Raw genomic sequence first — 14,007 nt, forward strand, 5'->3', positions numbered from 1 at the left:
GCGTGGCCATAGCCTGATTTCTTCTAGAACAGTGGTTCTCAACCTTGGCTGCACATTAGAATCACCTGGGAATCTTTTTAAAATCCTGATTCCTGGGCCCCATCCTCTGGAAATTCTGTCTCTTTGTTACTAAGGTTGTGGCTCCACCTCATAACAAAGAAAGAGAATTTCCGGAGGATGAGGCCCAGAAATCAGAATTTTAAAAAGATTCCTAGGTGATTCTAATGTGCAGCCAAGGTTGAGAACCACTGACTTAGAGGCCATTGTAGGATTATTAATTGGCTCAAGGAGAGGGAGAGAGAAGACAGACGGTTGGTGGAGCAGTCAGAACACAAACAACAATTAACAATTAAGTTAACCATCTTATATGGGTGTGGCTCGTGGCAACCCAAAACAATTACAATAGCAACATCAAAAACCACAGATAAAAAAAAATCTCAGATCATCACAAATATAGCAATAAAAAAAGTCTGAAATATTTTAAGAATTACTGAAATGTACCACAGACACACAAATGAGTAAATGCTGTTGGAAAAATGGCACCGACAGACTTGCTCAACCCAAAGTTGCCAACAAACCTTTAATTTGTAAAATAACAGTATCTGCAAAGCACAATAGAGCAAATCACAATAAAACAAGGTATGCCAGCAATGGCCTGTCTGTCTTGTCTTTTGATTTGTTGTGTTTTTTTTTGATCTCCCATATGTCTATGAATGGTCAGTTTCAAAGTCACAGCTGTAGCCGAAACCGGTTTGGCTCAGTGGATGGAGCGTCGACCTGCGGACTGAAAGGTCCCAGGTTCGATTCCGGTCAAGGGCATGTACCTGGGTTGCGGGCACATCCCCAGTAGGAGATGTGCAGGAGGCAGCTAATCGATGTTTCTCTCTCATCGATGTTTCTAACTATCTATCTATCTCCCTTCCTCTCCGTAAAAAATCAATAAAACATATTTTAAAAAAAAAAGTCACAGCTGTATATTCCTGAACTAGTACAGTGCCTGGCATAGTGGGCACACACATACTTACTGAATAAATATAATAAGAAGGTCCTCAAACTGAAAAGTGTTTAATAACAAAACAAATTTCTCTTGGTGTTAGTCTCTGTCTCTCGTCCTCCCTTCAGCTCTCTCTAAAAACCAATAGAAAAATATCCTCAGGTGAGGATTAACAACAACAAAATTCCACCTCTGGCCTTCCAAGTGTGATTCATAGATCCAGGAGGTCACTGTTCAATTCCTGGTCAGGGCACATGCCCGGGTTCCAGGCTTGATCCCCTGTGGGGGCATGCAAGAGGCAGTCAATCCATGATTCTCCCTCATCATTGATGCTTCTCTTTCTCCCTCTCTCCCTTCCTCTATGAAATCAGTAAAATAAAAAAAACCCACCTCTAATTAGAAAAACAAAATACCTTTTCCTTCATTAAATTATAGATAGCATGCTCAATACCAATATTTATTGTATATAAAACTTTAAACATAAATAAAAATCTGAACTCTTATTCAATATTGAATTTCAATATGTTTCCCCCTTTATACAATAACAATCCAACAAATATATAATGGTATAACTATACTAAAAGAAAAGTGAAGGAAGATTGTAATTTGTTGTTAAACTACATCTGATTATTACTGACAAGACTGATAGCTTTTTAGTTTGTTTTTAAGAAGTGGCTGTGCTCCAGATTAGAATTCAAAGAAAACAACTTTATAACTACATTAGGTGAAGAATAAAATGCAATTCCTAGTAAGATATCCCAGAAATGGCCAATCAGAATTTAGTTAAAAGTAAAACTCAGTTTAAACAAACTGAGTCACATTCATTACCATTTTTGCAATTAAACATTCATTCAAAAACAAAATTGAGAAATCTATTATACTTAGATTTAACAATCCCATGTTACTTATTAAGAAAATAATGGTCTTAAAATAAATACCTCTGTCAAATAAAAATATACTCTAAAACAAGGAAACTGTAAAGCCTTTCTTATTTTGGCATTTAATTCCAAGTGGTCTTAGCTAAGTCACTTTTACTTTCTGACCGCATTCCTCCCCATGGGAGGGAGTGGGAAGAAGAAATCTTGGCTTCAAACAAAATATTCCGATTACGCTGAGAGGTACAACAAAATGGGTGTCGTAATGAGCCATGCTGTGCTGGAGACTATGCTGCATGCTGCTGGCCCTTTGGGGGGGGTTTGTGAGACCTGGGCACTCGTTTTGAGTTGACAGAAACCCTTCCCCTTCCCTCCCCAGGAACTTAAAGTGGGTTAAAAATTGGCCTGCCTGTATTAGAACGGCAATAAGTTACTTGTTATAGTGGCTCTGAAACAACAGCTGAATATGAAACAGGCGCCGGCTGTCGGACACCTAGGAAACTGACTGGCAGAGAAGTCAAGCTGAGAGGATGAATGTCCTCTCTGGGATTCTGACACCTTGGAAAACTGGGACAAGAATATCTTTTCCCTTCTTTCTCTTTACAACAATGTTACAGTAGAGAGTGGAGGGGGCAGGAAATGATGGCCCCTTCTCTTTTTGCTTCCATGACCACACAGCATCTATACAAATGATTTGAAAATATAGAAACAGTGGCGGATGATGAAATCTCCTTAGCACTAAACTGCAGTTTAAAAAAACACCTTTGTGCCAGCCAAGTCTCACCCTCCCTTCCCCAAAGATGTGAGTTTAACCAAAAAAAGGGCAGACCATGCAACTTTTCTACATTTTTAATGTAGTGAATTTCTGATGTTAAAATGGAGCAGCATAAAAGTAATGACTAAAAAAGCAGCTCTTGCAGGCTAATGTCTTAAAATCCACACCCTTTCACCTTGCATGTGTGGAAGAAGAAAGAGCAGAAGGTAAAATCACTTCCACCTGGACCACTGCTTTTCTTTATCTGTTAAAGGCACGTATATCACTCCCATCAGAGGTTTCATTTTGACACTGCCGTCTTGCAGCTTGTCGTACTGCTCCAGCATCTGATTTCCACCCGCAGGACCGACTGGCAATATCAATCTTCCACCAGGCTTTAACTGGTCTATTAGCTAAGAGAAACAAAAAGAAAAAACACATACATACGAAGTTATAGATTTTTTTCATCTTTATGACCAGCCTTCAGTGTCCATGGGCAGAAAGTATAAATGTACTTTATTTGGTACACATGTACTTTGTTAAACTTATCACTCAATTCTCACTCATCACCTCTCTCCTGAAAACAATGCCCAGCTTCCTAGATCCTCTGGCTTCCTAGTTTTGGTTTCTGCTACTCTCTCTCCTTCCTCACTTTTTTTCTGATGTAATTAAAGCAACTCCTCCAGAAGTATTCAGTGAAATAGTGCATGGAATATTTAAGAGAGAGTGGTTGAGATTTGCAAGTCTAAAACTATCTTTAGTTTACATATTTGGCAATATGTGTGCGTATAGAATTCAAGGTTAGAAATCATTTTCTGTTTAGAACTGTGATGGTCTGTTCCCTTGTCCTGTTGATTCTAATGCTGCTATTCTGCAGTCGGGTGCCTTTCTGATTACCAATCCTTAACAGATTTATCCTTTTTGTTTTTCTAAAAACTTTTAGAATCTTTTCTTTGTGCTTAGTATTCTGAAATTTCATAGTGATATTATGGTTCTTTTTTCCTTTTAAAAAGTTAATTGTACTGGACACTCAGTTCTTTTCAAACTATAGAATCATGTCCTTCAGTTCCTGAAAACTTTCTTACTTAAGACTTAGGGGCTAATTGTTTCTTGTAAGAATTTCAAGCCCCTCTTTACAGACCCAGGCCTCCTCTCTGATTTCCCAGGTACCGCTGCCTCCAATTTCTAAGCTTCTTCTGCAAACTACTTCTGCATTGACAGCCTCTGCTGCCTCTTTGGTTTCACTTCCTCCACCTTCCCGGGTCAATTATTACTCCATTTCCTTTCTATCTTCACACATTTCAGAGTTCAGGACTGCAAGTATACTCCCCTACAGAGAATTTACGTTCCTGTTTTTGTTTTTCTACTTGTTTTGGGGTGACATCAAAGAGGAGCATAGACATCTTTACTCCGTTATCTTACAACTGGAAAGCCCCTTCAGCCTATATAAAATATCCCTATCATACTTACAAGTGCTACTGTGTTTAAAATCATATTGCACTAAAGCTAGAAATGTCCTCTGAGATCATCTCAGGGTCTTAGTAGAAAACATGAGTCCTGTACCCAAGCCCCTTCATTTAAACATTTCTATTTGAGATTTTAATTGTTTGTACCAGGCAGCTGATATTCTTTTTTAAGTTAAAAAAACAAGCTACTGCCTAGCTGGCTTGGCTCAGTGGATAGAGTGTCCACCTGCGGACTGAAGGGTCGTGGGTTCAATTCCAGTCGGGGGCACATGCCTGGGGTGCAGGCTTGATCCCCAGTGGGGGCATGAAGGAGGCAGCTGATCAATGGTTCTCTCTCATCACTGATGTTTCTCTCTCTCTCTCCCTCTCTCTTCCTCTCTGAAATCAATAAAAATATGTGGCGTTTTTTTTAAAAAAAACAAACACAAGCTACTGATCATGTGTGTTCATATATGAAAATTCTTTGAGCTATTTATTTACGACAGTGGTTCTCAACCTTCTGGCCCTTTAAATACAGTTCTTCATGTTGTGACCCAACCATTAAATTATTTTCGTTGCTACTTCATAACTGTAATGTTGCTACTGTTATGAATCATAATGTAAACATCTGATATGCAGGATGGTCTGAGGCAACCCTGTGAAAGGGTCGTTCGACCGCCAAAGGGGTCACGACCCACAGGTTGAGAACCGCTGATTTATGACATACTAGAGGCCCAGTGCATGAAATTTGTGTGGGGGTGGAGGGAGGTTGGGGGAGGCCTCCTCAGCCCAGCCTGCACCTTCTCCAATCCCAGACCCCTTGGGGGACTAAACTGGCAGTCAGACATCCCTCTCACAATTCTGGACTGTTGGCTCCTAATTGCTCACCTGCCTGTCTGCCTGGTTGCCCTAACTTCCCTGCCTTGCCGGCCTGATCGCCCCTCGCTGCCTCTGCATGCCAGCCTGATCGCCCCTAACTGCCCTCTCCCTGCCAGCCTGGTTGCTCCTAACTGCTATGACCCCCACTGGCCTGGTCACCCCTTACTATGCCCCTGCTGGCCTGGTTGCCCCCAACTGCTCCCCCCTGCCAGCCTAATCGTCCCCAACTGCCCCCCTGCCAGTCTGGTCACCCCCAACTGGAACCCCCTGCCAACATGGTCACCCCTAACTGCCCCCCCAGTTGCCTCTTACTGGTTCCCCTGGTCACCCCTAACTGTCCCCCAGCCCTAGTCACCTCTTACTGGCTCCCCCTGCCGGCCTGATCACCCCCAACTCTCCCCCTCTGGCAGCCTGATCGTCCCATGCAGCCTGCTATTCAGTCATTTGGTCGTCCCTCACTAAGCCCCCTGCTGGGCTGGTCACCCCTCACTAACCCCCCGCAAGCCAGGTTGCCCCATGCAGCCTGCTTGTTCAGTCGTTTGGTTGTCCCTCACTAACCCCCCTGCCAGCCTGGTCATAGGCAGCCATCTTGTGAGGGCGTGAGGGTTAATTTGCATATTACCTCTTTATTCTATAGGTTTGGGTTTTTTTGACTTGTATACTTTTCTACACCATGTTACTATTTCAATTAAAATGTGTTTAAAATCCACTGGTTTTGTCTTAAAAAAAAACACCCCAAAATACAGATGACAGAGCCAGAGAGAATAAATGATTTTCCCAAAGTCATTTAGCCAGTAAGTAGAAGTCAATGATTAGAACAAATTCTCCAACTTTCAGCTTCTCATAACTGATCTAAACATACAAAAACAATCTTCCCAGGTTGGAGAGTGGATGAGACCCGGCTGAAAAGACAATGTGACTAGTCATCTAGTCAATAACTATGTAAAACTCCTATGTAACAGAAACCCAAGATTTCAGTGAGGGTTTCTGTGGTTAACCCAAGATTAACCAAGGATTACTAAGGGCTGATACAAGCTTATCAGAGTCTTACAAAATGAAAAATCAATTTTGTACTTAAATATTTCCTTGACTATACTGTAATATACAATACTGCAATATCCTTCTCTCTCATTGTAGCAATGAAAGTTCTCCCATTCTGAAGATCTGTTCAAGTTCCATTCTTGTATGAAGTCTCCTTGACCACTCTATGCAAATTCTTTTTGCTACCTTGAACTCCTACAGTAGGATTTTATTTTTCATTCAATATATGTCATATGCTAATGATATGATATCACATCACTAATCTCCCTGTTACATGTATGATACATCTCTTCTAAGCTTTGTGAGGGTAAAATATATGACAAATATCCCTGGTCTCTCCCAGGAACCTAATAGTCTTGCATATTCTGGTATTTAATAAATGCTAAGTGATTATCAGGTCATGAACTCCAAAGGTATTTTCCCAATTCCACTGGTACTCATTCTTTGCTGGATAAAATACTGCTTCAAAAGACAGACATGAGCTGGGGTTTAGTAACCTTGTTGTCATTTATACAACTATTTGCAGGTGGAAAAAGTATTACCTACTAACTGTAACTAAAATGCATGACATAAAAGTCTATGTTCTTAACGTCTAGAAGTCACTTATCTATAAACCTTTGAGAGCTTTAGTTGAATAAAGCACACAAACACAGAAAGAAACAACTCACTGCCTGGGGCACAACGGGGGCTGCGGCGCCTACGTGAATAGCATCATAAGGGGCTTCTTCGGCATATCCCATTCTTCCATCCCCCACTGGAAGAAAAACATTATGCTTTTAATACCTGTTCAGACAGAACGACTTAGTGTGAAGATTTTACAGCAGGAAAGAATAGTTTTGTTTGTTTTTAAACAAACAACTCCTTTTGTTTGTTTTTTGTTTCTTTAAAGAAATGATGCTGGACAAATGAATATGCATATGGGAAAAATATATACTTGGACCCCTACACCTCATACATACACAAAAATCAATGTCAGGAAGATCAAATACCTAAGTATGAAAAGCTAAAATAACAAAGCTTTTGAAAAATAATAAGAATGTCTTCATGATTTCAGAGTAGCCTTAAGCAGGACACAGGAAGCATTGGAAAAAATTGTTAAGTCTAGCTACATTAAAATTAAGATTTCTATTTATCAAAAAAGTACCAATATGAGAATGAAAAGGCATGCCACATAGTGGGAGAAGAGATTTATAATATGCATAAATAGACAAAGAGCTAGTCTCTAGAAGTTCTACAACTCAAAGAAAAATATAAACAACTCAGCATCTGAACAGGCAGTTCACAAAAAAGGAAATTTAAATGCCCAAACATATGAAAAAGTGTTCAACCTCACTGGTTAATGGTAAAATACATAATTAAAATCACAGAGATACTCCTATACACTCACTAAGTAGGCACAAAGAAAAATCTAATAATGCCAAGTGCTGGTAGAGATGTAGAACAATAGGAACCCTGATACATTGCTGGTGGGAATGTAAAGTGGTTCAATCACTTAAAAAAACAACAACAGTTTTGCAATATCCAAGGGAACCCTGTGAACATACAATAACACTCCTACATACTGTATAATGTATTTATGAATCTGGACTTAGGTATACATGTGGTCACAGCAGCATTGTGAATATCCCCAAGTTAGAAACAACCAAAATACACATCTACAGTAGAATTAACAAATTTTGGTGATGTTCTTACAATGGAATGCTGTACAGTAATAAAAATGAACTGCATGCAGAAAGATGGGTGAATCTTACACACAAAATACTGAATGAAAGAAGTTAATCATCATAGAATGTATACTGCATGATTCCATTTGTCTAAAGTTCAAAATTAAAGGAAACATTTTTTTTTTGATGTACAATTAGGTAGCAAATGCATGGAAATAATAATATTGGTTTCCCCTAGGAAGAAGGGAGGGAGTTATGATGAGGAAAAAAGAAACTTGAGGATATCCAAGGTACGAATAATGTTCCATTTCTTGATTAGTGTGGCAATTAAACAGATATTAAGCTTCACATTTATGCTTTATGCATTTTTAATGTTTTTTTATTTTTCACAATACAAAATGTACTCCTATGGAAATATGTCCATTGTATATTGCTGAATGGAAAAAAGTAAACTATAGGTCAATATATATAGTATGAGTTAAAGAAAACTGTGTGTACTATTTATTCATACATATATTTATATGTCTAGAAAACTTAAAAGGGAAAAGGAGTGGTTTGCTTTTTTATCTTACACATCTCTGCATTGTTTACATTTTTTTATAATGAATACTTGTTACTTTGCCATTACTTAAAAAGCAATGAAGAAAGAACTAACTCAACATGGCACTTTCTGAAACAGTTAACAGTCATGTCACCAATGGTTAAGGTAGAACTAGCGTAACATTTTTAAGTAACTGCTTTTCTTACTTAGTACTTTGAAGTGAATGTTTTAAAAATGCAGCAGTTAGCTCTATTGTTTAGCTGTACTGGAACATCTGAAAATACAAATTCTGCAGAGAGGAAATTTTTTAAGTTTTCTGATACTCACCAACCAGTTGCACTCTCCCTGAAGACAAAAGTGTTGGATCGTCCTTTCTGACATTATTTATTGAGTCGTCTACTAACTCTTTAATGTGGTCAATTCCTACGACTTTTCCACTAGCTCCAACCTGGAAATGAGAATAATTCAATAGCTCACTGGTCTAAATTTGTTGTTCTAAATGTCATTAAAGTACTTCCTAATGTAAAGTTATATTGGGCAATGAGAAATGAAGACAATTAGGTTTATTATAAATTATTTAGCTATTACAATCTTCTCAACTCTAACTCACAAATGAATTAATTATATTTCACTAATTAAAAAGCTAGAATAAATTTTAATTATAATACTAAAAAAATGCTATCATTCTTCAATTTATAATCTTTAAATCCAGCACCATGATGGAGGACTTAACTGCCAATATTAAATAGTTAATGCAATCATTTTTACTCAAAGTAAATCTAGAAGTGTGACTTTAAATATTAAAATTACAGCTCTGGCTGGGTGGCTCAGTTGGTTGGAGCGTTGTCCCATACATCGAAAAGGATGTGGGTTTGATCTCCTGTCAGGTTGAGTATGGGAGGCAACTGATTGATGTTTCTCTCTCTCATCCTCTCTCTAAAATCAATAAACATATCCTCCCATGAGGATTAAAATATATATAAATGTTACATGACATTTTATAGAGATTTAAGTAATTTTAATAGGGATTTTTATACCCGATTCTACTGCCATTTTGTGGAAAGTATAAAATACATAAAAAATTATAAAAAGGCCCCAATATAAACATTAATTGCAAAAAAATTTTAACATAATAAAGACTGATGTCGGACTACCTGGGTTCATATCTAAGTTTCATTACTTACAAGTGTATAACCTTGGCAAGGGATTCTATGAATCAGGTTCCTCAGCTTTGTAAAATGAGAAGTAAAAGCTATATACCTCATAAATGATGTGAGGACTGAATAAGAGAATACAAGAAAAGCATTTAGAACACTGACTAGCACGTGTTAAATGTGCTAAAATCATTAACTTGAATTACTTCATTGTTAAAAAGAAAACTAAAAAATTTAATGATTTTTAAAAAATAAATTTTCCTCTTATATGTCAAATATAGAAAATCTCTCACTAAATATTTCTAAGCTTTAAAAAAAATAGTCCCTTACATCCCATTGGTGATGCTTAACTTGTACAAAACAAGTTAAAAATACTGAACTATCTGAATCCTTATGTACAAGACACTGTTCTGGATGTTTAAGACATGCCCAGGAGAAAAATCAGACGAAACTCCCAGCTCCCTGGAACTTACATGCTAGTGGTCTGCTGATTATACATTTAGCAAGTTAAATGGATTCTTGTCCAAGATGGATCCATAAGTTCCAACTTAACTAAACCAGAAACTTCCAATCTGGCCTCCAGGGACAAGATTTTCCATAATTAACTTGATCTGATTATCTGAGTGCAAATGAACCCTTCCTCAAGGTGTGTGAATGGACCTCCAGACTTACACTCTGGTGGTCATTTACCAGATAAGCCTCTGGTGAATAATGAAGTATAATAAACAAGGCATTTTTCTAAGAGTACTTTTCTTACTGTAAAGGAATCTCTACCCTCGTTCCTAATAAACCTGTAGGAGTGTTTATTTTCTGCCAGATGAAAACTTGAAAGAATGTAGTCTGGGAGCTACTGGTTACCATACCATCTTTGACCACAAGAGAAGAGCCACTCTGATAATGAAGCCAACATGTGGAGAAAAAGAAAGCCAAACCAAGGACCACAGAGAAAATCACTGTCAATAACATTATCGGATCTGAATCCAGCCACACAAGAAACCAGATACACCTTAAAATGTTTCCATGATATAAACCAAATAAATTCCCTTTTAGCTCTGCCAGTTTAGATAGACTGTTCTGTTACTTGCAACAACAATAAAAAAAAAATCCTAGTGATATATATTCCAACTGCTTTCTCGGTAGAATTTCTTTAAATAAAAAAAAAAAAAACACCTTCAGAAACTGGTAATGAAAAAAATATACAGTCAAATCATAAGTAGGACATGTAAAACTATGCTTCTGTTGGGGCCAGAATGAAAAATAAAGGTCTTACCATACGTGCAAAACATGCAGAAAGGATTCCACTTCCAGATCCTACATCAAGAGCTTTAGCTCCTTCATGCAGTTGATCAAATAGAAGTTCTAGTGCATATGCATGCTGCCAAAAGAAAACAAAGCAATATTCACTTTTTTCAAGAATATAAAGTATATGCCCTAGTCCATGGTCGGCAAACTGCGGCTCGCGAGCCACATGTGGCTCTTTGGCCCCTTGAGTGTGGCTCTTCCTAAGCCTTAGGAGTACCCTAATTAAGTTAAAAACAATGTACCTACCTATATGGTTTGTTTAAAAAATTTGGCTCTCAAAAGAAATTTCAATTTTTGTATTGTTGATATTTGGCTCTGTTGACTAATGAGTTTGCCGACCACTGCCCTAGTTGGTTTGGCTCAGTGGATAGAGCGTCGGCCTGCGGACTAAAGGGTCCTGGGTTTGATTCCGGTCAAGCGCACATGCCCAAATTACGGGCTTGATCCCCAGTGCGGGGCATGCAGGAGGCAACTGATCAATGATTCTCTCATCATTGATGTTTCTATCTCTCTCTCCCTCTTCCTTCTTCTCTGAGATCAATAAAAATATATTTTAAAAAAAGAATATAAAGTATATATACCATGGCATATGAATAAAGTTGCCAACTTCATACCAATGTTACTACTATTGTCATCTATCGAAACAACGAAAACATATAGTACATACATCTACACAGGAATTACTTAAGAAAATTCTCACTGATTGAATTCTTACATTTATTTAAAATGTTTCAGTAACTTTTTATCTCCAATGTGTGAATTTTAAAATGTAATTACTGCAAAGTCAAAAGTTATAAAAGGACTTACAGTGAAATCTCTATCATAACCCTGTTCCAACCTTCCCCATTCCCATCCCCATCCCCAACCAGTTTCACTCCCTAAAGACAACCAATATTACCAGTTAAGACAATATTAAGGAATATTGTTGGGTATGATGTGGTATTGTAGTTGTACTTTTAAAGTTTTTTATATTTATACTAAAGTATCTAGGGGTGAAATATTATGTTTGAAATTTGCTTTAAAATGGTTCAGCAAAGGGAAATCACATTGATTCTTTTGCAAAGATTCTTATCTAAAGAGTGAAAACAACCAGTACTATGAAAAAGAGTTCTGGATTAAACGCCATTAAGTACTGGATTCGACAGGTTCTGAATTTATTAGCCCCGTGACATTGGAAATTATTTTTAGCTCATGGTTTCTCAGTTTCCATATCATTAATATGGAGAGAAAAACAGTTGTTCCTATCCTGCCTTCTCCACAGAAGTATCATTGTGAATAAAAGTCATGATGCATTAAAAAAGTACTTTATAAATTCTAAAGGATTTACAAATGAAATGTATACTGTTTACATTAAGAAAAAGTCAACCATTACAGCACAATGACTTGTTGCTGTTACTCTTTAAGGTACTTCACAGTCATTTATAAAGGTAAAAGTAACAATTAATTGATCTTTTATTTCTATTTAGTGTTACTTGGTAAACTCTTAATCTTGTATATAACTGTCAATCAGTGGCATCACTCTGCTCTTTTGCTTTATTAGAGAATGAAATGACTTCATTAGTCAAAATGACCAAAGTTCACTTACCATGTGTGGAGCACTGATTGTTGCTTGGAAACCTGCAAAAAGAGGAGAACTACTGATACATTCAGCTGTACAAGCATACCAAATACTCCATGTAGTTCCTTTTCTAACATCCATAAGTTACTTTTCAGAATAATTTTCATTTTTATGATCACAAGAAAATAAAACTCTTATTTTGAACTTTGTCATGCAGCAGTTAAAATTAGGAAATCCAATCATGCCAAACGCTACTGTGCTCTTCTAGTTCAACAGGCCCACTATTTTTAAAGATTTCTTCTCCTGGCTAAGAAAGGAAGAATTTCAGTAAATTGAGTCGCAAGTTTATAACTTGTTTTCTCTTCAGACTTATAAAAATAAAATAAGCTTCTATATATAATAGGTATGCAAAATCTTTGCAAAATTAAACTGCTTCATATTTCTGGCAACTTAAAAATAAACTAGAGAAAAATAAACAAACAAGCTAGAGAAACCAGCAAGGTGGCTTAAGAGACTAAGAAACTATTTCAATTTACTCTTATGCCCTCACCTAATGTCAATGCACACAATCTTTTCTTAGTTTTCAGCTTTCAATTTGTTTCTTCCGGGATTGCTTTCTCAAAATGTATTTACCTGCTTCTGCCTCTGAAGCAATTTTCACTGAGCGGTGGTAGCAGGTGCCTTCGGGTTCAGAAGCCCCCAGGATCTTCTCTGCTGACTGTCATAGTGCTCCAAAAGAAGAAAGCATGGCAGCTGGCCGACAGAATCCTGAGGCACTTCTAAGCCTCAAAGGCGCCCACTGCCAAGGCTCAGCAGTTCAGCAAAAAACCTGCTTCAGGAGAAGGAATTAAATATGGAACTTTCTAAAATCAAGCACAAGTCAAAAAATTCAGGGCAAGTGAAACAGAGAAGTCAATGATAACGTAAGTATATTTATCTTTAGTACTAATTTTTAAAATTGATGCTAATGGGAAAAACAACCTTAGTCAACATTAAAGCTCCTAAAGATAACTCAGCACTCAGCTTAAATTGCATAAATTTTCATTAAAAGTATATTTTCAGAAAATTTGTTTTTAAAATTCTCTACATATCCTATCTAATAATAGAGAAACATGGTAATTAGCTGTAACTTCGCTACCCTTCCCATTGGCTAACAGCGAGATATGCAAATTAACTGCCAGCCAAGATGGCGGCCCCACAGCCAGGCAGCTAAAACGAACATGAGGCTTGCTTGCTCCAGTGATGGAGGAAGCCAACTTTCCCTGCCTGCCTGCCGCTGCTGGGCTCTGAGCTCCGGATGCAACAATGTTGCAATTATAGAACCTCAACAAACTTTAGAAACCTGCTTTCAGCCAGCACGGCCTCAGAGCTTAGAGCGGCCAGTGATGGCAACAGAGTTTCAATTATAGAATCTAAACAAACCCAGGTACCTGCTTTCAGCCGGCATCGGCCTCAGAGCTAAAGCCGGCTCTCAGCGCCAGTGACATCCATAGAAGGTAAATAAATCCCAGAATAAAAAAAAGAAGGAAAAAGGACAGGCTGGGAGCTTCAGTCGCCCACCAGCCTGAAAACAGCCCTCAGCCCCTCACCAGGCTAGTCAGGCACCCCAGTGGGGACCCCACACTGAAGGGGGTGTGATTAGCCACAAACAGCCATCAGCCTGTCATCCAGGCTGACCAGGCACCCAAGCGGGACCCCCACCCTGAAGGGGGTGTGGCCAGTCTGAAAACAGCCATCATCCCCTCATCCAGGCTGGTGTTTTCACAGGGGTGGACAAAGGTAAGTTTACAGTTGTAAGTA

At 38.1% G+C, this 14,007-nt stretch overlaps 1 protein-coding gene across 1 annotated transcript in view; it reads right to left on the reverse strand.

Annotated features, from left to right (window-relative positions):
* Nucleotides 1-2,706: 2,706 nt before the first annotated feature.
* PCMT1 (protein-L-isoaspartate (D-aspartate) O-methyltransferase) overlaps nt 2,707-14,007 on the reverse strand; it is a 17,570-nt gene continuing 6,269 nt past the window's right edge. Inside the window, exons 3-7 of the mRNA XM_006756874.2 lie at nt 12,235-12,266; nt 10,618-10,722; nt 8,521-8,641; nt 6,657-6,742; nt 2,707-3,036 (exon numbers count right to left, since the gene is read on the reverse strand). Of these exons, the coding sequence (XP_006756937.1) occupies nt 2,857-3,036; nt 6,657-6,742; nt 8,521-8,641; nt 10,618-10,722; nt 12,235-12,266 (524 nt within the window). The 3' untranslated portion in view covers nt 2,707-2,856. The remainder of the gene's footprint in view (nt 3,037-6,656; nt 6,743-8,520; nt 8,642-10,617; nt 10,723-12,234; nt 12,267-14,007) is intronic.

Source organism: Myotis davidii, unplaced genomic scaffold (assembly GCF_000327345.1).
Source record: "Myotis davidii unplaced genomic scaffold, ASM32734v1 scaffold1534, whole genome shotgun sequence".
In the NCBI taxonomy this organism is placed as follows: Eukaryota; Metazoa; Chordata; class Mammalia; order Chiroptera; family Vespertilionidae; genus Myotis; species Myotis davidii.